The sequence below is a fragment of the Neopelma chrysocephalum genome, unplaced genomic scaffold (genome assembly GCF_003984885.1).
Source record: "Neopelma chrysocephalum unplaced genomic scaffold, ASM398488v2 Primary Assembly neopelma1_43, whole genome shotgun sequence".
In the NCBI taxonomy this organism is placed as follows: domain Eukaryota; kingdom Metazoa; phylum Chordata; class Aves; order Passeriformes; family Pipridae; genus Neopelma; species Neopelma chrysocephalum.
Genome location: NW_020897702.1, coordinates 21,325,914 through 21,353,409, shown reverse-complemented (window position 1 = coordinate 21,353,409; position 27,496 = coordinate 21,325,914). Strand labels below are relative to the sequence as shown.

General features: G+C 40.2%; 1 protein-coding gene and 1 long non-coding RNA gene across 10 annotated transcripts in view; one reads left to right on the top strand and one right to left on the bottom strand.

Moving 5' to 3' along the window:
* TENM4 (teneurin transmembrane protein 4) overlaps positions 1-27,496 on the bottom strand; it is a 603,970-nt gene that overhangs the window by 339,512 nt on the left and 236,962 nt on the right. For all 9 annotated transcript variants that reach the window (XM_027677557.1, XM_027677560.1, XM_027677561.1 and 6 more), the window contains 2 exons: positions 16,227-16,515; positions 11,612-11,881 (listed from right to left, as the gene is read on the bottom strand). In XM_027677557.1, the coding sequence (XP_027533358.1) occupies positions 11,612-11,881; positions 16,227-16,449 (493 nt within the window). In that variant the 5' untranslated portion in view covers positions 16,450-16,515. The remainder of the gene's footprint in view (positions 1-11,611; positions 11,882-16,226; positions 16,516-27,496) is intronic.
* Positions 13,871-15,372, top strand: LOC113964834. Its single transcript, XR_003533311.1, has 3 exons — positions 13,871-13,988; positions 14,793-14,893; positions 15,352-15,372. It is a non-coding gene; the product is annotated as an uncharacterized LOC113964834 (long non-coding RNA).

The window sequence follows — 27,496 nt, the reverse complement described above, 5'->3', positions numbered from 1 at the left end:
AGCATGTTTCTCTGCCTCTCCATCAGAGGGCATTCCTCGAAGACCTTTCCCTATTCTTCTTTGTAGACTGATCCAATGCCAAGTTTTCTACTTTCCTGACACCGTGAGCAAGTGCCTACAATACCCAAGGTCATTACGTTCCTTTTCCTGAGAAGTGGCCCAGGATTAACACTCCTTCAAACTTCTACAAACACAGCACTCATTTGATAGCAGTCCCACAACATATGATGGGTCAAATCACCAGTCTGAGAAACAGGATTCTTTAAGGACAGTTGAAGAATCCAAACACATGCAAACTGCATGTGTTCCAGAGGGAACACCTTGTACTAAATGCCAGGAAGGAGTAGAACCAGCGACAGGTAAAGTTTGCTTTGTTGAGCACTAACAAAACTAATGGGGTATGTTTATGTAGCACCTTTCATTCCAAATGATCAAGTGCTTTGTGAGCCTTAATCATTTCACCCATCACTGAACTGCAAATATGTCTGGGGTGGAACATTAACAGCTGCTTGGTAGAGCAGAGCAGCAAACCAGAGCAATTTAATGGAGGAGAAATACCCTGTCCAACTACAGGAGCAAAGGGAATTTTGTTAAGTGGAATGTAATTATCCAAAAAAGAGACAGGGAGACATTTCCCTTCATACTCTATAATTTTGGGCTGTGGCTGCTTTTCCAGCCTCTGCATTACTGGGGAATCAGCATCCAAGCCTGGCTCTGAGTTTGCAGGTAAATCTCACCTTAATTTCCAGCCTAATAAAAAAGCAAAAAACTCCCCAAAGAAAAAAGCATCTTGAATTTTTTTGTTGGCTTCCAGATTCCCTTTCTTTCAGATGAGGATTACCATTTGCCTCCTTCAAGCATGTGAACCAAACTAGAACCAAACTAAGAACGTAGCTGGAGGTTAAGACTTAGTACATGCACGTTCCTTACAAGCAACAAGATGCTCTCCCAGCTATAGAATCTGCACATTACATAAGTGAGAGAAATCATTGTGCCTAAACTATTTGTGGCAGGGTGGCTTGATTTAAATTGTAATCATAGTTTAAACCAGGAAACAGAGAATCTGGATTTAAATAATCAGTTTTAATCTTGTTTCGCATGTGTGCTTTTCAGTTATTTTCTTTTAAAACTGGTTGATTCTCACTGATTGGTATAATTTGCTGCTTCTTTATGCTAAATCAAAAAGTATCTTATATCTATACATATTTATTTCAGCAATTATATAGCTTAACATGCATTTATTCAGATTCCTACATTTTTACATTTTTTTATGAAGAGAAGATGGTGAACAACAGATTTCTTATTCAGTAGATGATTACTAGCTTTTTCTGAGTTTTTTTTTTGTTGCTTTGCATTTATCTGAAATACGCATCAAAACTGCATTTAAATGGAAACTGGAATTCGGTCATAATTTTACCTTCCTCCTCCCAAAGTAAGGGTAATAAAAGTACTTGAACATGCTGGAGATTGGAGAAGAAAATGTCTTCAACAGAAAATGACTTGGTGTGAACAAAGACAGCGCTCGTTGTCACGGGGGAGCTGGAACAGAGGTACATTCCCAAGACAGCTTGGCAATGCTTTTTCCTCGCTGGCAAAGCTGGCTTAAATAGCTCCCAGGTGTTTCTGTTACACCACCCTCAGTCACTGGCCCTTATTTGACCCAGATGAGGGAGATTTTCTGTTGGGTGGGATTTTTGCTGCTGTATCTTGGGTTGAACTCATCTCTATGTGGGACAGGAGCGGAGCAGCAGCTCTGAAATCAGAGCTCTGTGTGCTGGCAGCCTTGAGGAAAGGCTTTAAATCATATGCTTTTGGAGGATAAATCAGAGCTGGACTACATGAACAGTTGAATTATGATGACCATGGGGATGGAGAACCCTGGCAAGGGCATGGGAGTGGGTACTCAGGGGGGCAGTCTCTTAAACCAGTTGTCCCTCCAGATGTAATCATAGGATCACAGAATTATCTGGGTTGAAAGGGACCTTCAAGATTATCTAGTTCCACCCCCACTTCCATGGGCAGGGACACTTTCCACCAGACCAGGTTGCTCAGAATCCCATCCAACCTGGCCTTGAACACTTCCGGGGATAAGGCAGCCACAACTCCTCTGGGCAACCTGTCTCATTACTCTCACAGTAAAGAATTTCTTCCTAACATCTAATCTAAATTTCCTGTCTGCTAGTTTAAAACTGTTCCCCATTGTCCTGTCACTATTAGCCTGTGTAAAAAATTAGGAATTATTGTTTTCTTTTTATATACATGATTCAATATGATCTGTGGTGGGATGGGAAAAAGAAAACAACAACCTGCCCTAGAGCATATAATTAAAGTTTTTAGGGATAGTCCAAAGAAACACTGAAAACTTTGTAGAATTAGGGCAGTAATGCATTTTCAATCACTGCCCTTGATTGAATAAAGTTGCTAAAAGTTAATCAAAATCCTCTGAGAAATAAAGCAATGAGATTTTAATGAACAAATTCTCATAGCAGAAGCTATGCTTTCCTTTATTTGGAGCTCAGTGTGCACCTCTGGGCATGGGTAAAACAAAAATAACGTGCTCCTTCCTCTCACTTTGTTCTGCTTAGGGATAAAGACACATCTTCACTGAAAAAAGCAAAGCCAGATACCTCAAGGGACATGGGAGGAGACTGAACCAGATGTGGAGTAATACTCTGTGTGCTGGACTCAGAAGCAGATCCAGTTGTCCAAATGGGAATTCAGAAATACAGACATGAGAATATGGAAGGCACCAGATTTGCTTCCAGCATCCTTGTCAGCTTGTCCGCAATATTAATAAATGCAATTATTTTCCTTAAAAAAAGATCTCCATGACAAGACAGTTTAAAGTGGTGAAGGAAAGGACAAAAATTAATGGTGTAATTGAAAAGAACAGTAAATTCTTACCTGTTCGTGTTTCTCTACATGCCATCTCCACTGATATATCCAGGCTATTAATAAGCTTCTAGAGTTTGTGCCTTTTTTCACCATCATCACAATAATAATTATGTGAAACCTACACACTAACCTATATTGAACTGCAGTTCATTACAGCAGAATAATGCTGAGAAGGGCTTTAATGTCAGCGTCCTTTCAGATGCAGATTACAGTAATACAGAAAATACATTCTCTATGGGACATACCGTATGGGAATAAAAATAATAAAACAAGAAAATGGAAAGGCTTCTTTTCCTCTAGAGACAAAGAGGCCAGCAATGAGATAAATTAGCCTTGGAAATCAGTTGGAATTCTTTTGCTGTGGAACAAAATCAAGACACTGATCACTAATGCAGCAATTGAAGTATTAAACTCAGATTACTACTGGGTGCCTTCACTTCTTAAATGGGGAGCAAAGATGCCGCTGGCTCCCTCTGGGGTGTGACCAAAGGGACCATCTGCTCTCAAATGGGTTGAATCCTTCCTGACAGACAGTGACATCCTCATTTGAAAGGCTGTTTTATACCCAGTGGGCAGGGAGTTGGTTGAATGTGGAGAGAGATTAAGGGTCTGTTGTCCAAAACATCATCAATTTACTGCCCTATCGAGGTAAAACTTTTCCTGAGACTTATGAAGAAGTAAGGTGGTGACTCACCTATTCACTTTCAAGAAGCATCTCAGGACTAATATCTAAAAAAGCACAAAAAAAGACAAGAGGACAGAAAATATGAGGAATCCATCATCAAGAATGTTAGTGGTTAGAAAGTTGGATCACAAGTAAGGAAGATGTAACAGCCTTCAAGGGAGACATTTTTCAGTGGAGAATGTAGTATTTGATGGTCATGCAGTTAGAGGTCTCCTTTTTAGGACCAATATTCTTCATAGGAATATTAATATCTTTATGGTTTGAGAACCTGAAGGCACATTCCTTCCCCTGGCCTTCACATTTCAAGTGATCACCAAGCCTCTGAATATCTCTATAAGGTGGCTTCAGTAAATTGCAATATCCGAGCAATCCCCATGTGCCATTAAAATGGGGAATTTTTTGCAAATCCTACGTGGAAAGGAGCAGTGTAAGAGTTTTGAGAAGCTGAAACAAGGAGGGTATTAGTGAAAATTACCTTCTGAATGTGCTACTCCCTTTTGTAGTTCTTCACTGACTTCTGAATCGATGATGGATCTTTAGTGGTTGGGTTCTCGCAAATTTTTATTTCAGGCTGAGACATCTTGTTAAAATTATTAATATATTATTTATTGATAATTAATAAGGTTACAACTGATAGAAGTCAAAGATGACAGCCAGCAGATGCCTGATCTTAACTGGGTAATTCTAATTTTTTCTTGTCTTCCCCTACTAAAAGCCATAAGGGAAACTTAATAATGTACAGCTCATAGCACATTTTTTATCATTATTTATTGTGAAAAATTTTGGGTTGTAGTTTTGTTTGTTTGTTTGTTTGTTTGTTTTGGTTTTGTTTTTGTTTTTGTTTTTTAAATTTCCTTTCTGAATACTCCAGAGTCTGAGTATCACATTTTTGCCTACATGGTTTGCAGAAGAAGCATGTCTGAAGCACACACTCATTTACTGGAAGTACTTTATAATGCACTGTTTAATTCAAATGAGAAAAAAAAAGAGATGATGTTGCAACCACGGTAACAATATTAACAATAGAGTATATGAAGCCTGAAAGGAAATTACTCGCAAAACATGGTAATAAAAAGAACAGTCACCATGGATTATGAACTGGGGTATTAACAAATAATTTGTAATGCTGAGAATATACAGTAATTCTGGCACTGCTAATTGCGCTGATATAATGAACTGTACTTTGGGCAAATGATTTGGGTCAACATGATTTGGGAAATAGGAAGGTGAATGTTAAGAAGAGTGAGTAAAAATCCTTCCTCTGGAGAGGGTCAGAGCTATTTAGAAGAACCTTGCAAGGCCTCTGGTAGCAAATATAGACACCATTAGGAGATGAGCTCTCAACAACCAAAGGAAACAGGGAAAACACACAGAAATAATTACTGTTTGCCCAAAGCTCTTAACTGTTGTAAAACAACTCTGAAGAGAAAATATTTGGAAAAAGCTGATGAAATTCTGGACCATGTGGCTTGATCATCGGGACAGCTTTTTGGTTTAATAAGAAGCCAGAATGGATATCAGAAACCTAGCAGCAAATAGTATGTTGTGGTGTATTTAACCAAGAGTGTTGGGACTTATATGACTTGGGCATACTGTGTTGCAAAAGCAGATAGTTACCACCACGCACCTAAGACCTGATATACCTGTGCTGAATGGCAACAGGAGCCTTCAAAGGCTGGGGTGAGCTCTGTATCAGTCACCACTGAACAAATTAAAGCATCGGTTAGATTTCTTATCTACCCAGGAAAAATAAAATTATATCATTTCTTTGGTGTTCCCTGTTTGAAACACTTGTCTTTAATTATTTCCTGCTTCAATATACCCCTGTGTTTCTAATATGTTCTATAAACATTCAGTTCTATCGAGTCCTCATACCCTATGCAGTTTCTTAAGCACTCTTTCCAGCAGTAGTAATGGCTTAAGCAATGGAGAAGCAGAGAGCGTGGTGGTTACTGCAAGAAATGCTCTGTAAATCTTGTACTATGTCAATTAAAATGGCTAAGAATTGAGTCTGTGATAGCAGAGCAGGCAGAGCTATCACATGAGCTTTAAAGCTCCTGATTGCGACTGTGCTTCAGTTTTACAAAAGCTTATGAGAATTTTCCAGAAAGGCAATATATTTGATGAGAAACCAAAGGTTAACTGTAACATATTCTCTACCTTTCTGGTCAAGTTAGTAAGGTTTGGAGAGCAGGTTTGGATATCGGGCTGTTTGTTTCCTTGACAGTTTTAAAGTTCATTTAAATACAACCCAGAATAGTAGTGACTAAATGAAAAATTCATAGAATGTTTTGGGTTGGTAGGAACCTTAAAGATCAGCAACTTCCAATTCCCCTGCCATGGTCAGGGACACATTCCACCAGACCAGATTGCTCAGAGCCCCATCCAGCTTGGCAACAAACAATTATGGGGATGCGATGGAAGAGAAAATTATTCCTCTTTATAGGATGTGGGTCCAAAATGAATTAGTGCTCTTAATCTAGTCACCAGTAAGTGTCTGCATTACTATAGTCACCATATCACTTTTGTCACTGACTGGTGCTTTCAGACGTGGAGCTAAAGATAAATGAACCCTGAGATTAAGCTCCCCTTCCTAAACAGAGGTGATCAACAGCTGTGTGGTGGAAATGTCGGGGTTATCAAACCTGCATCCAGTTAATTGTTAAATGGGTGATTTGAGTTCTGTAGTGCCATTTTCAACTCTTTTGCCAACATGGAAGGCAGGATGATGTTTCCTACATGGTTTTGAGTTGTGAAGATGGAAGAAGTCCCACAGTGCAATTTGACAGCAAAAGTCCTGCATCCTGAATTTTGGCTCCAAGGGTGCTTAGATGTGGAATTTTAGTTCATGTCTACTAACCTCTCAGTCCACTGAAGTCACACTGCAGCAAGACTTCTGTTGCAAGAATTTCTTTACATGATAGATCACAGTTGAGCATCTTGATCAGTTGAACTGTCTTGAGCCATCTGATGTTGATCATCCTGTCTGAGACCCTTTTGGCTGTTTGATACTGCCCACATTCTTCCCAAGAGGAGATGATGACAGACAGAAACATCAGCTCCACTCTGCACAGCATTAATCACTGCTGACTTGTCCTGCTAATGAAGAAAACTGCTTCCCCTCTCTCCTATTCTTTCTCATATTTAACTATGTGCCTTGGTGGATGTTAACACTGAGCCTAGAGCACAACTAAAGGGAATCCTTAGTTTGACACAGCTTCTTTAGAACAGTTGAAAGGTAAGCTGTACTTTTTTTTTTAATTTAAAAGAAAGGGCTGCAACTCCACTTTCAGAAAGACAAATTTTGTAATTGTAGTTGACTCTAGTCTAAAGTAACCTTGCAGTGATTATGCTGAATAAAACAGTAAGTTCATTTTTACACTGAAGACAGAGGAAAAAGTGGTTTAGTTTTTTGGTTGTTGGTGTTTGTTTGGTTTGGGGTTTTTTGTGTGTTTTTTGTTTGGTTGGTTGGTTTGGTTTTTTGTTTGTTCGTTTGTTTGTTTGTTTTTGTGGTTTCTGTTTGTTTGTTTTTTTGTTTTTTTCTCTTGTGGGGAAGGGATTTTATATTGGATTATCTACATTTTCTCTCCAGGGATTAACAGCATGATTACTAACACTTTGGGTGGATCTGGGTTAAGATCTCTGGTATAGACCCAGAGGAAATATTCACAGCCCATTTCATGGATGCTTACACACAAACACTGTCCATCTCCACATCTCTTAGGAGTGCCCTAGGCAGTACAAAAGCCTAAAGTGCTCAAAGCCCAGCCTGAACAGTCCTACATCACCCCAAAGTCAAAGAAAGTACAGCAATGCTACAAACACTGAAACTGGAGAAAGAGGGAGATTTCAGAGGCCAGCATGGAAAGCCACTCTGAGCCAGCATCTAATCTAGATCATTCTCAGACAGTAAACTAGACTATTTGTCTAGTTTACACTTAAAAACTTTTAGCACTGGAGTTCCTCAGACTGACTATCTCCTCCAGTGCCTAACTGCCTACAAACTGTTTATGAACAGAGGAGGATCCAGGTGGCTTTGTTCAGCTAGTAGAAGACATCGCTAAAAGAAGACCTAGCTGCTGCCTTTTAACTATTTTAGGTATGGGTGATGTTCAGAAGATGGAGTCAAACTGTTCTAGGAGATGCTTAGTGGGAGCAATGGACATGAGTTGTGGCAGTGGAAATCCCTACTAGCTCTCAGGAGAAGAGTTGTTCACAACAAGCGTGGTCAGCACCAGAACCAGGATATAAAGGTTGTGGCCTCTCCATCCTGGTCAATACTCAAAGTGTAACTGAACAAGGCCCTGAGTGACCCAATCTGACCTCAAAGTTAGCCCTGCTTTAAAGCAAGAGATGGACCAGAGACCTTCAGCAATGCCTTCCAATATAAATTATCCTGCGGTACTGTATTTTTATGATGGTATTCTTGTGATTAGAATTTTTTTTCTAGTATGTCACTAAATTTCTGCAAAACAAGTCAATTTCTGGAAAACTATTACTTCATTCTTCATTGTGCTCTTCTCTATAGTAAATAATTGCTGGCTCGGTACAAAGCCTGTTCAGTGTTACCTAAGGTAGTGCCAGTAAAGTCCAGGCTTCAATCCAAATGGCCACTTCAGGAACTTTTCCTTGAATCAGTCTTACTGAGAAATAGTGCAAAATAGTGTAGGAAAGAGGTTCTCCTAACATCATTGCTAGACTTCCAGGAACCAAACTGCCCTCTGTGCTTGGGTCTGAACTGTTAATGGGAATTCACAGTTACAGCTTGTCCTAGATGGTCATGCTGCAGAAAAACCCTTGAGCTATATAAAGTACCTGCTACATCAGCAGCACAGAATTATTGCATTATCCCCCGACAAAGTGCAGCAATTTGAGCTGTCCCCTCTGTTCCCTCATTTTGCAAAGTGACTATCCAGGTTGAGCGAAATGCACTGCCCACTGGAGGGGAAGCTGTTGTGGCTGATCAGGTGTGCAGGATCTGAGCTCAGGGTGATGCCAGAGTTAACTCAACTCTTCAGTGAAAACAAACTCTTAATCTAAAAAAAGAATTCAGACTCCTGGCAACATTCAACCTTCTAGTGGAAGATGTCCCTGCTCATGGCAAGGGATTGGAACTAGATGATCTTTAAGGCTGCTTGCAAACCAAACCATTCTGGAATTCTGTGAAAGCCTGGGAACAACTTAGATAAAGCTACACGTGACTTTCTATGCCAGCTGTTTGTGCAAGGGATTTATGGACTGCAATATGCCATGGAACCAGAGCACCTCATAGTTTTCCTTAAAGACAGAGGGGTGGATCGTGACTGCACATTCTGAGCAGTGGATCTGTTCTTTCAAGACATCACAATTTCTGAAATGAAAACAAACCGGCTTTTCAAGGGAGGCAGATCTCCCCTTTTCTAAGAACACAACACATATCTTGGTAGAATTGTCCTTTGACAGCTTTGGATTTACAAACATCAGAAGTAAATTCTGATTATTTATTTTGGATAAATAATGAACAGCATAAAAATTGCTGATGTTGACCTTCATTGGAAAAGTTAGTTTAATGGGCCCCATAAAATCTTCTATTGATGGCACGTTCATAAAGTCCATATTGACTTCAGCTAAAGGCTATAACTTCTATCAATACTGTCAACAATTAATATTGACTCATAAAGGTATCCTGTAAACTGAGTCATAGCATTATGTTATTTTACATTTCCATTAGCAAAATTTCATGTCTTCTTGCAAATATTTTTCCTATAAATCTGGATTTTCTCAAAATAGCCTGTGTGATAGCTAGCAGCCCAGAGTAACACTGCTAATGTGCAGAGGAAGGAAACACAGAGCAACCTTTGTGTTTACCAGACAAAGCTTCTGAGAGGATCTCAGGCTTCATTTGCTCCAACAGCAGGTCTCAGGCTGTGAGGGTTTTGTGCACAAAGGGTTCTCACACCTTTATCTGTGCTAAGCAATTACACAGAGAAAACACTCAAATTTTGAGTACAGTTAAGACTTTTTTTAATCCTTCTGTTCTTTCTCTGTTGCAACCTTTGTTTGGATATGTTTTATACTACCCATTCAACTGCAATCCTTATATTGAAATAATATGTTCTGGACAAGTTTTTCTGACCTGAACCTGGCTCGTGTCCATGACATATTCCCAGGGAACTCTAAGCATCAGATGAAGCTCACCGCCAGCACAGTTTGGACTGTAATATTTTCCCTCAAGTCCCATCATCTCTTTTTCGTCAATATTAACAATACAATTACATACTGGATACCATAGTGATCAAGATTTTATTTGTGCTACACAGATTTTGTACTTTTGGGTATGATATAGTCTTTCTCATTCAAAACACCCAACATCTAAGACTGCAAATGCCAAGGGCCCAAAGAAACTAATTCTACATTTGTACAACACTGTATGTCCTCCATCTTCCTTATTTCCCTTTTTCTAATTGCTATGATATTATGGTTCAATGACTGGTTTGTGTGTCACTAAATTTAAGGGAACAGGTTCAAGGTTGTCTCTTTCCTGACATGAGAATTACTGCCTCTGTGGTTGCTTTCAGAAAGGCCTTTCAAAGGCATGTGAAGTTGCTAATGTGTTGTTTCTAATAAAATTTCATTTGTAAGTGATCTGTAGGTACAAAATTGCATTTGCAAATGTAGAGATAGCATTACAGAAATCAGTGGAAAAGACTCCAGCAGATAATGCAATTCTTCTCTCTTAAGACCAAAAAAACCCAAACCTCAAAACTAAAATTCTGTATTTTGGTTTTCTGAGTAGGCATAGAAAGAAAAATGTATGGGACACAGCTGCTCACACACCACCATGGAAAGCACAAGAGAGAGCTTTCAATAGAGTAGAATGGGATGGAAGTTCAAGCTTTTGGCTGTTTTCTAGTGAGTATGCAAAACTCTAATTGACCCTGATGATCCTTCTGATTTTTCATCAAAACACAAGGATCAGAAGGAAGACAATATAACTGAGCACTGCGTGTCTGCCGGTAAGATATTACACTAAAAAACTTAAAAAATTTGGTAAAGATAATTTAAAAAGATTCCTCTGTACATTCTTTAAACAGAAGGCCATTTATCTTTGAACTCTGCCTAATACATCATTATCTCTGAGCAGAAACTTAATAAGCTTCTACTGTAATTTTGTTGGAGTTAAACATAAAATCATGTGGGTGGTATATGTCTCACCGTGTCATGGCTTCCAGAGGAAAACTTATCATCATTTGTCACTATAATACTGTGGCAAAAAGCATGAAAAGAACAAGCGATACAGTCATTTCACATCAGCTTTCTGTGCTGAGCTCAAGCGCCTGACGACTTGTATGCAGCAGCTATATTAAGAAGCAGACTGTACTATAATTGAATTAAAGGTGCAAAGGCATATAGGGCTGGATGAACTCCTGGGTCAAGCTGCAATTGAATCAAAATCCTCTCTCCTTCCTACACTGCTTGGCAGAAGTGCTGACCAAAATGTTCACAGACCTACAAAATGCATGCAGGAATCCCCACAGCTGGGGACACAAAGTTACAGACATAAAAAAATCAGTGACCTTCAGCTTCTATTTCGCGTAAAGAAAAAGGCTTCTAAAAATATTTTGCCACTGTTTTCCTTCAGAGAGCAGTCAGCCCATTTACATAAATGAAATGGCTCTTGTCAAGGAACCAGCAAGGAAAAGAAGGAAATTATCTGCCCCAAAAATCTGTAGCAAAGATAAGATAGCATTAGCCAGGGGAGGGGAGATTTAAATGCTTTTTGGTTGCTGCAAAAAGCAGGGAGAGTATTACAGATACTTAATGATCTCTGTCGCAGTGATAAATAAGTAGGAGCTTCTCCAGCAGTTCATTAACAAACACTTTGTAGGTCAGTACAAAAGGCCATGACATGGGGTTGTTAAAAGAGTGTCTTTATCGAGCCTGATAAAAAAACCCCCAATACGAAACCTAAGGAAGATTAGGGTGAAGTGGTAAGAAGAGTCATTCCTGGTAGAGCTCAAGGCTGACACCTCATTTGCTGTCACCACTTACCAGTTTCAGTATTCTCATGCTCTGTGTCGGTGAGGGTGAGGTTGGAGTTGGCCCGACTCGACAAGCAGGAGCTGCGTCCAGACTTGGTGTTGCGTCCCCAGAGCCTCACTGGGTGCTCGGGTGACATGACCACGTCTGCCTCTGTGTCAGCATCCGATCCGGCGCTGATGGAGTAGCCACAGTGAGGCAGCCCGATATCGGTCCGGTACAAAGTTCCATGTGTGGGTGTCACATCTTCAAGACCCAGTTCTCGCAAAGAGAAGTTGGCTCCTGTGAGAAAACACATAGGCTTGGTTATTCTTTATTAGAGCACAGTTCTATCTAGCACAAGTCAATGGCAGAAATGTTCATCCTCTGTCTTCATGTAGGGCAGAGCAGCTCACAAGTCCTGACGTCACACCAAAGAGTCTTCACTTCTGTGGTCTTGCTTAGTCTGAGACCCATTACCCAGCACTTCCAAATCCACCACTAGACCAGTCTCTAAGCACCACATCTACACTTTTATTTAACATTTCCAGAGGCAATGATTCTACCACTTCTGTGGGCAGCCTGTTGCAATCCCTGACCACCCTCTCAGTGAAGAAATTTTTCCTAATATCCAATCTCAATCTCCCCTGATGTCACTTGAGGCCATTTCCCATTGTCCTATTGCCTGTTACCTGGGAGAGGAGACTGGCCCCCACCTCACAACAACCTCCTTTTCGTATGTCAAGACCAAAAAGCAGCTGGATTCCTGCTTCCAGAACCTGACAAAAACTCAGGGCATGTTAAATGAAATCATCAAATTTGAAAGCAAAGATGGATGTAGAAATGGTGGAACTCTTTAGGAGAGGCAAAATTAATCTTCTTGGGAGAAAAGCAAAATGAGGCGTGCAATGATCAAAAGTCCTACCATACACCTGGCAACTTCACTACAATAGGCAATTTGAGTGAATTCTGCTCACTGAAATCCCTGAAATTACATACTGGGGATTTAAATTTCCTCTGGTGATTTCACTTTCCCCTTGCTGACCACTCACACCTTGACTCAGTTTAGCTATTCATTCTGATACAGTCACAGCAGAGGTTATTTGGCTGCAAATAGATGCAATTGTTTAGCTGACTAAAAATACAACCTGAAAAGTGACTCTTGACTTCATGACTAGTTACCTGCAGAGCTTCAAAATCATACTGAATTGATGTGAATGAGGCTTCAAATATTAGCACACTTTGTTTGGAAAGTTGCACAAGGAGGCTGGGGAGAGCAATTTTAATCCACATTTATCTATCAATGCATGCATTTATTTTTCAACCCAGAATGTCTTGAAAAGGTTTTGGCTGCCCATGAGTGCCTTTAGCTTCACAGTGCACTTATACAGCTCAATGCACCCCTGCTTCTGTTACGCCATGCTTTGGATGGATGAAGGAACTGAGCAGTGTTTCCAGCTCAGACATATTTCAACAAGACAAATCTGAATGAACAATCCCCAGGAACGTTCAGGTACAAACCTACCTGTAAACACCAAAGTTCATATCTACTCATTACTGAAATCAATTCATCGAATCTGCATCTCAATGTTGTCTCCAAAACTGAATTATCATTTTCCCCTTTCTCAAGACCCCACAATCATGGGGTTCTCCTCACATTTCCATTTGTTGATGTTAAATAGCATATAGGGGAAAATGTGTATCCAACAGAAATAATCAGATTTCTACTTTTCCAGAGTATGGTTTCGCACATGTTGAAACACCCTGGGCTTGTCCTTGAACCCCTCTGCCTAGGGAAGGTCTCTTGTGTTAGAGCACATGTGTCAGAAGACAGCTGGCCTAAACTAGATGCTACGTTACTGCATTTTTTCATTCAGTTGACTTTGCAGCTCTCAGTGAATGCAAGGTAAATAATGAGACTGGACAACATGTTCATGTAAAGCTCAGAGAAGGAACTGTTTGATGGCAGGAGGAAGTAACTGGTTCAGCTGGTCACAGATCTACAGCCGAGAACACTCAAAGTTCATAAAGCATTCATGAACTTCACACCTTTTTAATAGACCAAACTAGAATAAAGCTTTCAGATAGAGTGGACAGAAAAGGTGGCTTAGGGCTCACACCTCTGTCCAACCCTTGGGCTTTGCTTGTGAAGCACCATGCAACTTGTGGCAAAGTAATTCATTTAACTTGATTGCAAAGTAGTTTGTGAGAGCGTCCTCTACGACTTCATGGAATGAGGTAGCAAATAACTCGACCTAAGTTGTAAACACAAGGAAGCAGTATCTCCACGAAGACCTTGCTCTTCTCTTCCAGTTTTGATGTATGTGCAAGGCTGGGATCATTTTTAAGCCATCCTTTTTAGAGGATTGGAAAACATCTTTTGGTTTTGCTTGTGTTTGAGTCACTGACTGTGAGTCCTACCTTTCCCTGAAACAAGCCACACAGCATCATCAGGCACATCAACATGCAGCATGACTGATGCTATCCAGTAACAGCAGCTCATAAATTATGAAAAATGACTGCTACAATTAACTGAAAATCAAATTTATTTGCAATAAACAGCAGCAGATGCATTGATTTTCATATTCTATGCTCACTGTTGCCTTTTAAGCTGGAAGAACTCAAGTCAATAAAGAGAAGATAATAAATATCTGAGGCTTTTTAATTCAGATCTGGTCTATTTTCTCCTGTGCTGACTTGCACATTTGCTGGCACTCACTCTAGCTAAAATCATTTAAATGCTGACTTGTTTATTTACTGAATTTATTTGGTCTATTTGAAATGTTTCCCTCCTCTGCCTTCCAAACCAACGCATGAGAGAAATTCACTTTGCCTTGTTGATGTCGAGCAGGCTAATAAGGCTTGGTTTCAGTTGGCAGGAGGCCAAGCAGCATCACACAGTGAGGTCTATTCATGGCTTATTGCCAGTGGAAAATGTGGCACAGAAAGTCTGGGTTTATTGTAACCATCAGGCCAGTTTAGAGATTCTCAGGATAAACTAGGAAAAAGCTTGAAACTGAACAATCTATGAGTGTTATGTCAGAAATAGAACTGATGCCCAGACATGGTTAATCTTAACTTCTCAATTAATTTCAGTCACTTTGACCAGTCATTGTTACCATTTCTCAGTACAATCCAAAATTTCCCTATGAATTTGTGTATAGCAAATTTATACTCCCTTTTCAAGAAAAGTAACCTTTTGTGGGCTTCTTAGGAGAAGTTTGTGGACCTGTATGGCCTTATAGACCCTCAAGTTGAAAACCGCTGACCTGGACTAATTCACATCTATCCTGCATGGTGAATATATTGTATGAAGTGAGCAAACTCAATGACTTAAAGTTTCCTTTTCTTTATAACATCGCAGATTCCTTAGAGAGGATGAAGTACTTCAGTGTTGCTAAGAGGGAAAGCGCTTTTATGATGTCACAGTACTATTTACAACACCTATTGGCCCTTCTGTTGATTATTGCCTTTTGCAGCTATCCTGAAATACAAACACCAAACACAAAGATACTTCTGAAAATTGTTTTGCTTTTGCGTGCCTTAAAGATGTATCTTCCACCAAAACCACAAGTGCATGATGTTTGAGGAGTAAAATTAAGCACCCCTCAAGTTTAAAGAGTGCAATTGTATGCATTCCCTTTGGGGAATAAGCTCCTCCAAATTGCAGAGGATGTGTTCAGAGAACTCTGGGTTGACTAGTTTATGTTAATTTTTTGGTATGCTGCCTACTCTATTTGACTCACTTTGCCATTTTGTGCTTTTCTTGAGAGACTTCTAAAAATAATTTATGTGAAGTCCTGCTTGGCTTCTGAACTACAACACTTGTGCCTCTACAGAAAAATGAAGACAAGATATAGCAGGGGCCAGAAATCTACTGCACATAGGCAACAGCAGCAGTGAAAATGTAACTACAATGACTTTGGAGTAGCAATAAGAAAGTGAATATCTGGAATCTCTGTTAGGACTGTGGTGCCCATGGCGACCCTTGAAACTCCACATCTTCACAGACACTGTGACCCAGATGCACTTAATGGGCATCTGTAAGTCCTAAAAGTGGTTCCTTACTCCTCTAATATTGGAGCATGTTCCCAAGTCAAATCTAAAGCCTGCAGGCCATGTACAATGCCAAGGGCGGTGCATCCCATCTGGAGCTCAGTTGCCTTTCTTCTTCCAGGATTATTGCGTTTTGCTGTAGACCAAATGGACATTGTGGACAGTGGCACTCTCCTCTCCCTGTCTTCTGCCTCAGCTTCCTTCATAACAGAGCAGGGACACGACATAGCGAAAGTTCTCCTGAGCAGGCAAGAGCTTTCCACACCATGTCAGTACTGTACAGCACATGCACGGGGGTTCTAGTCTCATGGTAGGAAGTGGCAAAGTGCTGTTGGAAGCAGAAAGACTAAGACACAGAAAACGTGTCTTAGTAAATGCTAATGAACATGGGGCATGGGTATGCCACTTAAGGACACTGGTCTGCACACGTCTGTGAAATGCAATGAAGATGATCCTTGCTGCTCTCTTTGAATCTCTCTGTTATATCTTCCTTTCAGCCTCAGAGTCCTTCAAAGGTATCCTCCCACCCAGCCCCAGCTCTCAGTTGATTCACTCACACTGCTTACAGATCCATCTGCTGAAAAGTACCCACCTGCTCGGCAGAATTCATCGGCCTCCTGGTGCACCATGTCTTTGACCCGATTGCTGTAGGTCAACCTGGAATCTTGATCATAAGCCTTCAGGGTCTCGCTGGAGCTGTAGGACTTCTGGGGTACCTTGCTGTCCTCACTCTCAGCTGAAGAGCTCGTGTAGCGACGCTCAGTGTCACGGCGCCGAGTCAGAGATCGATATGGTTTCCTCTCTTTTACATCCATGGCACCCTTATCTGAGTATTCAACATTAAAAAAATGACGTCTATGTGATGGTCAGATTGGAATAATCTGAAAGAGAGAATAAAAGAAATTCATGCCTTTGGGCACTTGATAGCTAATTTGCCTTCTTTATACATTCTTGCATCGAAGAAAAGAGATGTTACTCAATGGATCACAGGAAAACCCTCTTAGAACAATTACCAATAAAAAGAAAGTCTCAATTATGTGTGACTCATTTAATAATTACCACTGCTAACAGGACACATACACGCAGCAACCTGTATCTGTCTGAACTGGGAATGCACTTGGGAATTTGAAACTGATTGTGATATTCTGTGTCTTTTTTCCATGGGAAGTGATTCAGACACCTCCAGGAGGCATGTATTCATCAGTCACCTAATCTCTTGGAAATCAGGTAATGTTGAAATGTCTCTATTTGGGCATCCAGAGGACTTTGGAAAAATGCTGTCCTGTGGTTTTAAAAGTGTTTTGTTAGATTGTGAGGTTAGAAAGGATGAACAAAAGACTGAGACAGTGTAAGAAGGCAAGTGGGAAGGGGGAGGGAGAAAAGAAGAATGAAGGGCTGAGATACAGATGGAAATTGGACAAAAACGTCTTCCTATTCAGAGGGCTCATCTTTACTCAGCTGGAAATATATTAGAACTTAAGCAGAGCTGAGAAAGAGTAAATAAATGATAGTGCTCTGCTTCATGTAACAACATGGCCTGGAATTTATGCCTGTTGGAAAACTAATGTATATATGCAATGTTATGCAAGCATACATATCTGCACACAGAGAAAACAGATAACAGAAATAAAACATGTTAAAAGTACATTTGTCAAAATAATTAATAAATGGTATTTTCACTTCAAGTTTATTAAATGCAACGGAAAAAAAGTCAATGACTTGCATCGAGACAGTAAAATATGTTTTTTAATATCTAAATGGGTTTATGAGGAAAAAAAATTATAAAACCCACAAACCAAACATTGAAAATCTGTAATTATGGGCTGAGCTTCTCAGGAACTGAGTCCTCCTGACTGCTAAGGAACAGAAGTCGAGTCTCTAAATGCCACCCAAGGAAATTTTCTTTACCAGCAGCATTTAAAAACATAAAGGAAGAGGTTAAGAAAGCACCTATCAGTTATTGGTCTTTTTCATAGGAAATACATATAGAAATGTATGGCAAGGACTGAATCACATTCTGGTGTAATTTCTCTCTTGGAAGTCTAAACCCCGAATGTACTAATGAAATCTTACTCTTCCATGATTCAGACCCCAGCCTTGGTACAGATGTTGTGCCCCGGATTTCAGAGGATCATAGAATCCTAGAAGGGTTTGGGTTGGCAGGACCCTTCAAGATCATCTAGCTCCAGCCACCCCTGACACGGGCAGGGACACCTTCCACTAGACCAGGTTGCTCCAAGTCCCATTCAACCTGGCCTTGAACACTTCCAGGGATGGGGCAGCCACATCTTCTCTAAACAATCTGTGGCAGTGCCTCACCACCCTTGCAGCAAAGAATTTCTTTCTAATATCTAATCTACACCTGCCCTCACACAGCTATGATGCAGTAGCTGAGGATGGATGTGCTGTGAGCTTTGCAGGTTGGTTTAAAGGAATGTGGTGTAATGTGGCATTTGTGGGTTTCAAAATATGAGTGTTTGAACAATAGAAGACTCTTGACACAGGTTCTGAAAACCTACAAATCATAATACTAATGCTGAAGCCTGAAGACAACATCTTATTAGTAATTCCTTACTTGCCAAAGTGTCTGACACAAGCAAAAGTAAACAAATACTGGAGTTGAAGAGAGATTATGGGAAGGAACATGAGCTGCAGGAAGGTTGTGAGATACACCTGCAGCTGGGCAAAGCAAAGGAAGATTACACTCTTGGAACTCTCATAGGAATAAACCATGACACACTCCTATTTCTGCAATTCTGATTTTACTAAAACTGCTAACTGGGTTTTAGTCCCTTTAACCTCCAAAATGAACTTTGCAATGATAGACCCCAATTCCAATACCTTGTACAGTTCCTGTGGGATTCTTTCCTGAAAACTAAGACACTACTATATATTTAAAAAAATGCACTTCATTCTCTTACAGTTTATTCCACCGATGGTGGCAGATCAAGTTCACACTTTCTATTTGTCAGCAAAATGCATATAAATTATCAAACGCTGACGGGAGGATAAAGGGAAAAGGAGTGTCTTATAACTGAACTTTACTTAAATCATTCCCAGAGATTTGAGCACCACTTGGATTATATTTTAATATATTTTTAATATGTTTTTTATTTAATATGTTTTTAAACCCACTGAACTCACTGACTTAAAATCAGTCATGTAAATTCAACAGAGTGAATGCAAATGGGATTACTCACTGGCCAAACTGACACACACCAAATGTTTTGCAGACCAAATATACAAAAAGGAAGGCCTGAATGCAGAAGCCATAGCGAAGGAAATTTTGTTGTGCTAAGGACCAGCAGTAGCATGCAAGAGATCTACCAAATATCGGTAGATCTTTTTTTGCATTGAATCAAACATATTGGTGCTTTCACACTGAAGAGAGCTAAAAGAAATAGAGCATCTGATTGCTTTTCAGTGCACTGTTTTCTTCTCTTAAAAAAAAAAAAGAAGCCCTTTTTGGCTTGAAAAATTTTGACTTTTTTGCACTTGTTATTGAATCAGTTTGTCTGCTTTATAGCATCTTTTTTTGTGTGAAATCCTGAGAAGGACCAGGTTTGTTATACTTTTGAATAAAACACCTTAAAACAGGCTCCTTCACAACAGCCCTGTAGTAACAGCTGTTATAATGAACACTGAAATTGTGGTTTATTGTCATGGGGGATGGAGATAGCAAAATGTGAGCAAGAAGCAGTTACTCTACAAGAAAGAAATGAGGAAAGGTGGCTTCTATCTGTTTCTGAGCATGGTAGTGATTCCTACTGAGGGTTAGTCATTTAAAACCCCTCTACCGGGAGAGGCACGTGTGCCAAGATATCCTTTCTGCACAGTTAGAGCCACAAGGTACAAATAGGGTCTGTAATTACCATTAGTAACCTTGCAACTTAGGAAATGACAAAAAACCATGAGGAAATTGACTGAATTCCCACCAGATGAAGAGTTTTCTTTTTGTAAAAAAGGTGCTGAAAAACTGAAATTCCTCCTACAGTTCATCAAAAATAGCCCCGAAAGTTTGCACCATCCACATGTACATTCCTTTGTAACAGTGTTTCTATTCCCAATTCATTCATATCTTTATAAATTTAGCTCTTCTCAACTTTTTATTTCTCTCTCCCTCACCACTTGGCTTGACTTTCCAAGTAGAAAGGTCACCTCCCCAAAACATAATGAAGTGGGGTTTTTTTTAAATTTTTTTTAAAGAAGGAACTGTTGCATTTAACTGACTTAAGTAAGTTTCCAGCACTTCTCCATGGAGTTCTTGTCACCTGAGTTTTATGGCCCAATTCCCAGATGGTTTAGATACCTTACTTTCAATGGAGTTGTGTTGTCAGGGAATTTGCCTCATAATGTTTCTGTGATAGATTATTATTTTTTATCTGCTACTTCTTGTGTCTAGATTTCACTTCTGCTACAATTTCATCTGTGCCACCAACACCTCACATTTTTCCTGACTTCTCTGGCCCACGGCGAATACAAAGAATCACACCCGTCTCAGTTACATACTCAACTACCAGTTTCTTTCCGTCTTTAGCTCATGATTGCTCCTCATAATTTTAAAAGCTTCCATAAACTTGCTGGACTGGATGTAAAAAAACCTAAGGCTTCTAATAATGTTTCTTTCGATCCCTGTGCTCCTTTTCCCTCCATAGAAGCACAAAACCCTCCTGCTCTGAACCATTTCTGTTTGGAAAGGGCTTTCTTGTCCTATAACACAGTGTTTCTGTCTCTTTTTGATTCTTTCATCATTCCTGCTGTCTGCCAATTTCACTTTTTTCCATTTTTTTTTTTTAAGGCCAGTTAATGGCAATAGCCATTCTTATTTTTGTTAACCCTCTGTGTATGCAATCCCAGCAGGACCACAAGCTCATCTGGGGTACAGTTCACAACAAAAACATCCTTCAAGCTTTACTTATTCTACTCAGAAAAATCCCACTGACTCCAGAAAGGGTTACTCACATGTAAAGACATATAAAATCAGACTACTTGAAAAAGTTATATTTTTCAGAGATGTGGGACTCTTCTCACATCCTTGCATATATGTCAAGGAGTGGAACAAAGAAATCAGCTTTCTAGTTCTAGTGTGGTAGTGCAGCAAACGCAATGCTTATTTGCAGCTCTTTGTGTTCTGCTTTTGCTTTGGTTGGCTCCCAAATAATCCTTTTTATGATGTTTTATCCTTTATATCTATCCTCCTTATTCTCAGTTCTGTTGCTTTTTGTTGCTCTTTGGAGCTTTGATTAACCACACCGTCTTTGTGCTGCAGAATCGCACTCAATGAATGGCAAGGGGGATGATTTATTTTCTGAGTCACTGCTCAAAAGACAAACTTGCATCAATCAAAAACCAGACAAGAGAGTGTGACACCACAAAGCGATATGCTAGGAGGCGCTTACAGCAAAAAGGACAGGTGGTCTTTTATAGCTGACTTACACTGCAGGTCACTAATCACAGAGATTAGCAGCAAGGTGATAGACAGCACCTGTTCTGGAAGGCAGCATGTCATATCATCCAATTTTCTGTCAAAATGTGAGGGCTTATATAGTAGAGATAGCTTTATATGTTTCCCATATAGTTACGGTAACAGGGTGATGAGAAAACTGGAAGAGTGAAATATTTTGACTCCATGAAAACATGAGCATGAATCCCGGTGGGTTGATTCCACCTCCACCTTTGTGCAGGAAGAAGCAAAGTGACTTCCCATAGGGATCTGTTTTCCTCTGCAAGACTCCCTATGCCAAAATAGCATCATCTTCCTTGGTAGGGCCTGCGTTTTGTCTTCTTAAACTAGGTTTTCTCATTTCATCGCTTAGGGCAATATTTTTCTGTATTTTTTATTGCTGCTGCCCTTTGTAGAATGAGCAAAGCCATAGAATACTGAGAGGTAGCTGAGTTTTATTTTCCCTCCTTTAAGCTCCACAAATCAAAACATTAACTAAGACCTAATGCTGGTAAGTAGTGAACAAGTATTGTTTCCTTCCCTTTATAGAGGAAGAGATGAGCCATGTGAAGTCAAACTGAATTGCTTAAGGTGGTACAAGAAGACAGCAACACAACTGAGAGCAAACTCTTGATCTCCCAGGCTGAGTCTGATACTGAGCCCTGGGTTTTTTTGAGAACCAAGTCACATAAGCAAAGTAGAATACTTAATTAAAAAAATCTTGGCCAATGTGCATCTGAAATCTTTGTTGGAGAAGAGCAGCATGAACCTCAGGTATTATTAACAAGATTCTCTTTCATGTTTGGATAGTGTCCTTCAGTCAGAAGGACTGTGGAGCATGTACAATTGCAGTTGTGTCTGACCAGTGAAATCCCATGGTGAATGATGAAAACCCCACTCAGAGTCAAAAGAGAAACAGGTTTTCACCTTGCTGTATAATAACCTTGAAGGTACCAACAGATACTGGGGCCAGACCAGCAATGTTATTTGGGAAATTAAACTTAGGATTCTAAGCTGCAACCAAAGATGTTGTCAGTTCAGATGATCAAATGACTTTGTGTCTGTGGTTATGAATATCCTACACCAAGTTAGATCATCACCTGGCATTTTACACCTTATTTGAAAGAGTGCAGTCCACTGCGACAGTCCCACCCCACTTCCATGAGGATGCAAGTCCCTTGTTCGAGGCTCCATATTCTAACTTCATAGAGTCATAGAAAGTCTTGTGTTGGAAGGGACCTTAAAGATCATCTAATTCCAAGCCCTCTGCCATAAGCAGGGACACCTCCCACTAGTTCATGTTGCTCAGAGCCACATCCAGCCTGACCTTGACAAAACCTGGCCTTTTTTACACAAAATGTTGAACCTGGGAAGTCTTATTTGATCATTTTCATTTGTCCAGAATTATCTGTGATATTGCCTCCCATTCCACACCTGGTCTAAAGCACAAAGCTGGCATAAATGTAGTGGTGAATGTTACGATGCATTCAGCAAATGCTTAGGCATGTACTCAGGTGTGATTCAAATCAAGTTTGTATTGCCCAGTGATCAGAGTCAGCAATGATCTGATTTTAATAAATACATAACCATGACTTAAACAGTGTGGTGCCATTACCATGTTTCTGGGAAGTTCTTCTAAATAACATAAAGGACTCCTGTGTCTTTTATTGAACTTTAAGCTTCAGATTTATAACAGAGGTTCAAATCCCACAAGGTCTTTGTAGGAAATAAATTAAGCTATAGGTACAACATCCTCTCACATTTTTGACAAAGGCTTTGGAAAGAAGCAGGCACAAGAGAGGAAAAGGAACAGTTGAATTAATACTACTTGGCTTCAACTCAGTGCTCAAAGAAAGAAACCAAACCTCCCTTTTCTGGTCTTAACCACCAAGCCTTTCTTCTACTTGCTAGGCACTTGGTAATGTCCTGTCCAAAAGATGTGGTTTGTGACCTTTTTGTGAATAAATCTAAAACTACAAGGAGCTGGAGGTCCAGGAAAGTTTCAAACACTGGTTGAGCTTGAAGTATGGCGGAAAAGCATGAAGGAGGCTGGAATGCAATTATCTCAATTATTTTTGGTTTGCAAACCCCTAAGTCTTCTTTCATGGGCTGGAGCCTTTAACCTGTGCTAGGGGAAGATTTTGGAGCCAGAAATTAACAAAGCTTTAGAATAGTTTTTGACTAGTATAGGCAGTTTGCAGCTGCAATCATCAGAACCCTACTCTATCTTCCCCTAAAATGGACATTACTTTTGAAACAATCTTCGTTTTATATTGAAATTTTCATTATGAGTCTATTAGCCATTCTTGGATGAAGTGGATTTTCTTCAGAACCTCAATTTAATAGACAATGCATAAAGGTATTTAAATAATAAATGCCAGAAGAGACAGTCCTGACCATGTAGGCTGTTTCAGGTTCAGCCTGGAAGTTTTTCCTGATTTACTATGTCAGACTATGTCATACACTATGTGTATGATGTGCCAAACATCCAAAACCTCTGTGAAATCAGCCTGTTTATCAGCAGATCTCAGAGTGAGAAAGAACTGGTGACACAGAATGCAGGTAGTCACTGAAAGCATTCCCATTCTTCCTCTATCATGCACTATCTGCTAATTTGGGCTCTTACCTGGGATACAGAGGGCTAAATTTTAAGTCCTTAATCTGAATCAGACAGGATGTAGTTTTGAATGTGTCTCAAGCATCCTAGGTGAAAGCCCTCAGCACAGGTTTCCTTAATTTGCTTGGGAGAATCTTTTCTTTTTCTTCCAGAAAAGAAAAACAGAGTATGGGGGTTTGTTTTTTTTTTTTTGGTAAAGCAACAAAATATATTTGATAAACATCCACTGGTCAGATTATGTGACCAATACATCTGTTCTTGAACAAGCAGCAGTCACAAGTATTGAGGCCATGTTGCTGAGAACACAGCTGTGTTGGGCAGGGCACGTCTCCAGGATGAAGGACCACCGCCTCCCTAAGATCTTGCTTTATGGTGAACTTGCCACTGGCTGCCACAAGAGAGGAGCCCCGAAGAAAAGATACAAGGACTCCCTGAAACAACATCTCAGCCTTGGCCATATTGACCACCATAACTGGTCTACTCTGGTCTCCAATCTGGAGGCCTGGAGACACACCATCTATAACGTTGCTGATGCTTTCGAGAAAGCACGCAGGATCACCCTTGAGGAGAAAAGACAGTGCAGAAAGAATCGTGCCTCGCCGAATATACCATCTAAGGAGTCTTTCTGCTGTGCCTTTTGCAACCGGATGTGCCTATCTCGTATTGGCCTTTTTAGCCACCAACGCGCTTGTAACAAACGTGGGTAGAGCCCTTCCAAATCTTCGTTCACGAAGCCTAGCCATGAGTGAGTGAGTCACAGAACTGTAGAATGGATACTATGACAACAAAGAAGGTGTCTTTGTGTTGGAAGGGACATTAAAGATCCTCTAGTTTCAACTCCCTGCAAGGAGCAGGGACACCTTCCACCAGATCACATTGCTCGAAGCCCTTTCCAACCCAGCCTTGAACACTTCCAGGGGCAGGGCACCTACAATTTCCCTTGGCAATCTGTGCCACTGTCTCATCTCCTAGACAGTAAGAAAAGGTTGGTAAAGGGCTTGCTCAGGGTGCTAAACTTTGTACCCATTCTTGGGTAAGCTTTGTGTCTGATTCTCAGTGGCCTACAGGAAACCTTTGTAATAGAATGGTGACCTATATGAAAATGTGGCAAGAATCCCAAGACAATTACCATGCACACTTTGTGCCATTCAATCTCTTTAATCCACAACTGGGTGAGTGAACTGCCACATGTAGATACACTATCTCTGTATTCCTGCTTTTCTTGCCATATACTGAACAAGGAAACTATCCATCTTTATTACCTCTGTATGGACTGGATGCAGTCAATTTGGAAGAGAAGAAGGAGAAAGTAGTTGTGAATGGTGATTTATTGATTAAGGTTGTCCCTTTCCCTCCATACGCTTCAAGAAATTTCTTTGCAGGGCCACCAGGTTTCGCAGTCCTTCATAAACCTGTCCTCTGAGAGTTTGCCTAATCCCATTTGACTCTTAAATACTTTCGGCCTTTGCAACATCCTGTGAATAGTCCCCCAATGTGATTATGTGTTGTGTGAAGAAGTACTTGTCTCCTTTAAAGCTGTTGTTTACAGTCTTGTCTTTTGTGGGGATATTGATGAGCTCTCAGCCTTTTCCACAAGAAAGAAGCCTTTGAACTCAAACCCACTCTCAGATGTAACTTATTTTTTACTATTACGCACTATTTCTGGTCCCACAGAAGAGAAGTGAATGGAGGCTCTTTTAGGAGAGAAAGTATGTCTGCCTTTTCTCCCTGTGGCCACCACCACAGGCTCTAATCCTGCCTCTAAAAACATTGACGCAATCAGCTGCAGGAAAACAGAGAAAACTGTTGGCAGATGAAGTTCAAAGAGTAAAGTTTGCCATGTATCTGTATCCCTCAGTAAAAGTATCACGTTGGTGTGCACCACCTGTGTGAAACAGAGTTCAGAGCATCTCCTGTTCTACAGCCTTCGGATTCAGCCTGGGGTCTGAGCAGCTCACAGTGTGACAGCTTGAATTGAAGGAGACCTGTAACGTAAAACTTGCAAGATCTGAATTTCCCCCCTCCCCCTTTTTGCTGGCTTGGCTGTGAAAACAATAGAATAATAGTTTATGCTTGCATTGGCTTTCACTACTGCTATCGAATGGCAGGGGATGTCATAGGCTCAACTGAATTTGGAGGAATATGCTCAGCTATGCTCAAAAACCATTTCTAGGGACAGATTTATTTTGTATCTGCGTATTTATTAACACTATTCATACAGACACTCTGCAGAACAGCATGATGGAAAACTTCCTGCAGCAGAGGGAAGCTGTCACCTAACCAAGCAGGACACACAGCATAAGGAAAAAAGTATTACCATCCTTCTTCTGCAGGCAAAGTCAACTATCTTAATCAGTTTCTTGGATTCAAGTAACTAACACACAAAACTCCTGCAGGATTGGTCACAAGGCCAACCTGTTCTTGTCTTACTGCAGTATCATGCTAAAAATTGTCCCTGCTCTTGTCACAGATGTTGTAGTACTGGGTAATCTGTCCTGGCTTTCATTCAGGAGGGAGAGAAACCAACCTGTTTTCCTGTTCTGATAAAATCCCCCAAAGGGTCAAACTTCGAACTGAGGTTATTAAAATAGGAGTTATCTGAAAAAAGACTGCAAAGGCCCATGAATTGATTTATTTTAGGACTTCTATGTAAGATAATCAGAGTGCACTGAGAGATGCTAAGGATTGATTAATCAGTGTAACCCCTACTGTGTCCAGAGCTTAACTTTCAATGACACATCAAGCTTGTGCAGTAGGAAGGATATTTTTCTTAGGTAAAATCCCTATGAAGGAAAAACAGAGAGATGAAAATAGTAAATTAGAAATAGAAAATGTTGCTTTTTTTCTGAAACAAAGGGAGACACCTTAGAGCTCTTTCCAATATCTAAAGGGGTTACAAGAGACCTGCGGAGGGGCTTTTGACAAGGATAAGTAGTGACAGGACAAGGGGGAATGACTTCAGACTGACAGAGGGCAGGGTTAGTTTAGATATTAGAAAGAAATTCTTTATTGGGAGAATGGTGAAGCACTGGCACAGGTTTCCCAGAGAAACTATGGATGTCCTATCTGTGGAAGTGTTCAAGGCCAGGTTGGGTAGGGCTTTGAGCAACCTAGTTCAGTGGAAAGTGTCCCTGTCCATTAGATGATCTTGAATGTCTCTTCCAATCCAAACCCTACAATGATTCTATGATTCTATGACCTTCCAAACCAGAAATTAATATGCTCTTACAGATGCACAAATGCTGCTCAACTGCAAGGTGCATTAAGGAGGGAGCATACTAAGGTTATAATAACTGATACTGTAGCTCAGAGGAAAATATATAACATTACATTTATTCTATTGTTGCAAATTGCTGCTTTTCTACTTGCCCAAAGGTATCAGAAAAATAGCAAGGTTTATTTTTATTTACTTTTCATTTTTAGCACATGGTAAAAACTCAGAAGGTAAAATTTGTATTCTGTTTTTATGGTTTGTGCATCTATGTGGCAGGATGATCAGGCAGGGTGATAAGTCAAATTTGTCTCACCTAACTGTGGATATCAGTCCTTCAAACATCTACAGCCAAACTACTCACAACTGATTCCTTCTATAATCAATAAAGAAAAAAGAGTAATTTCTAGGGAAAAATTCATATAAAAATTAATTTAGACAATTATTACAGTCATGGATAAATTATTTTTATCTGGAAACGACTCCTTCTCCTTATGGATTCCAAGGGGACCCCTAGGCTGACTGATTCAGGACTAGGAGTCTAAATTTGGTTGCATTCACCACACAGTGAAGTTATTAATTTGTGTTGCT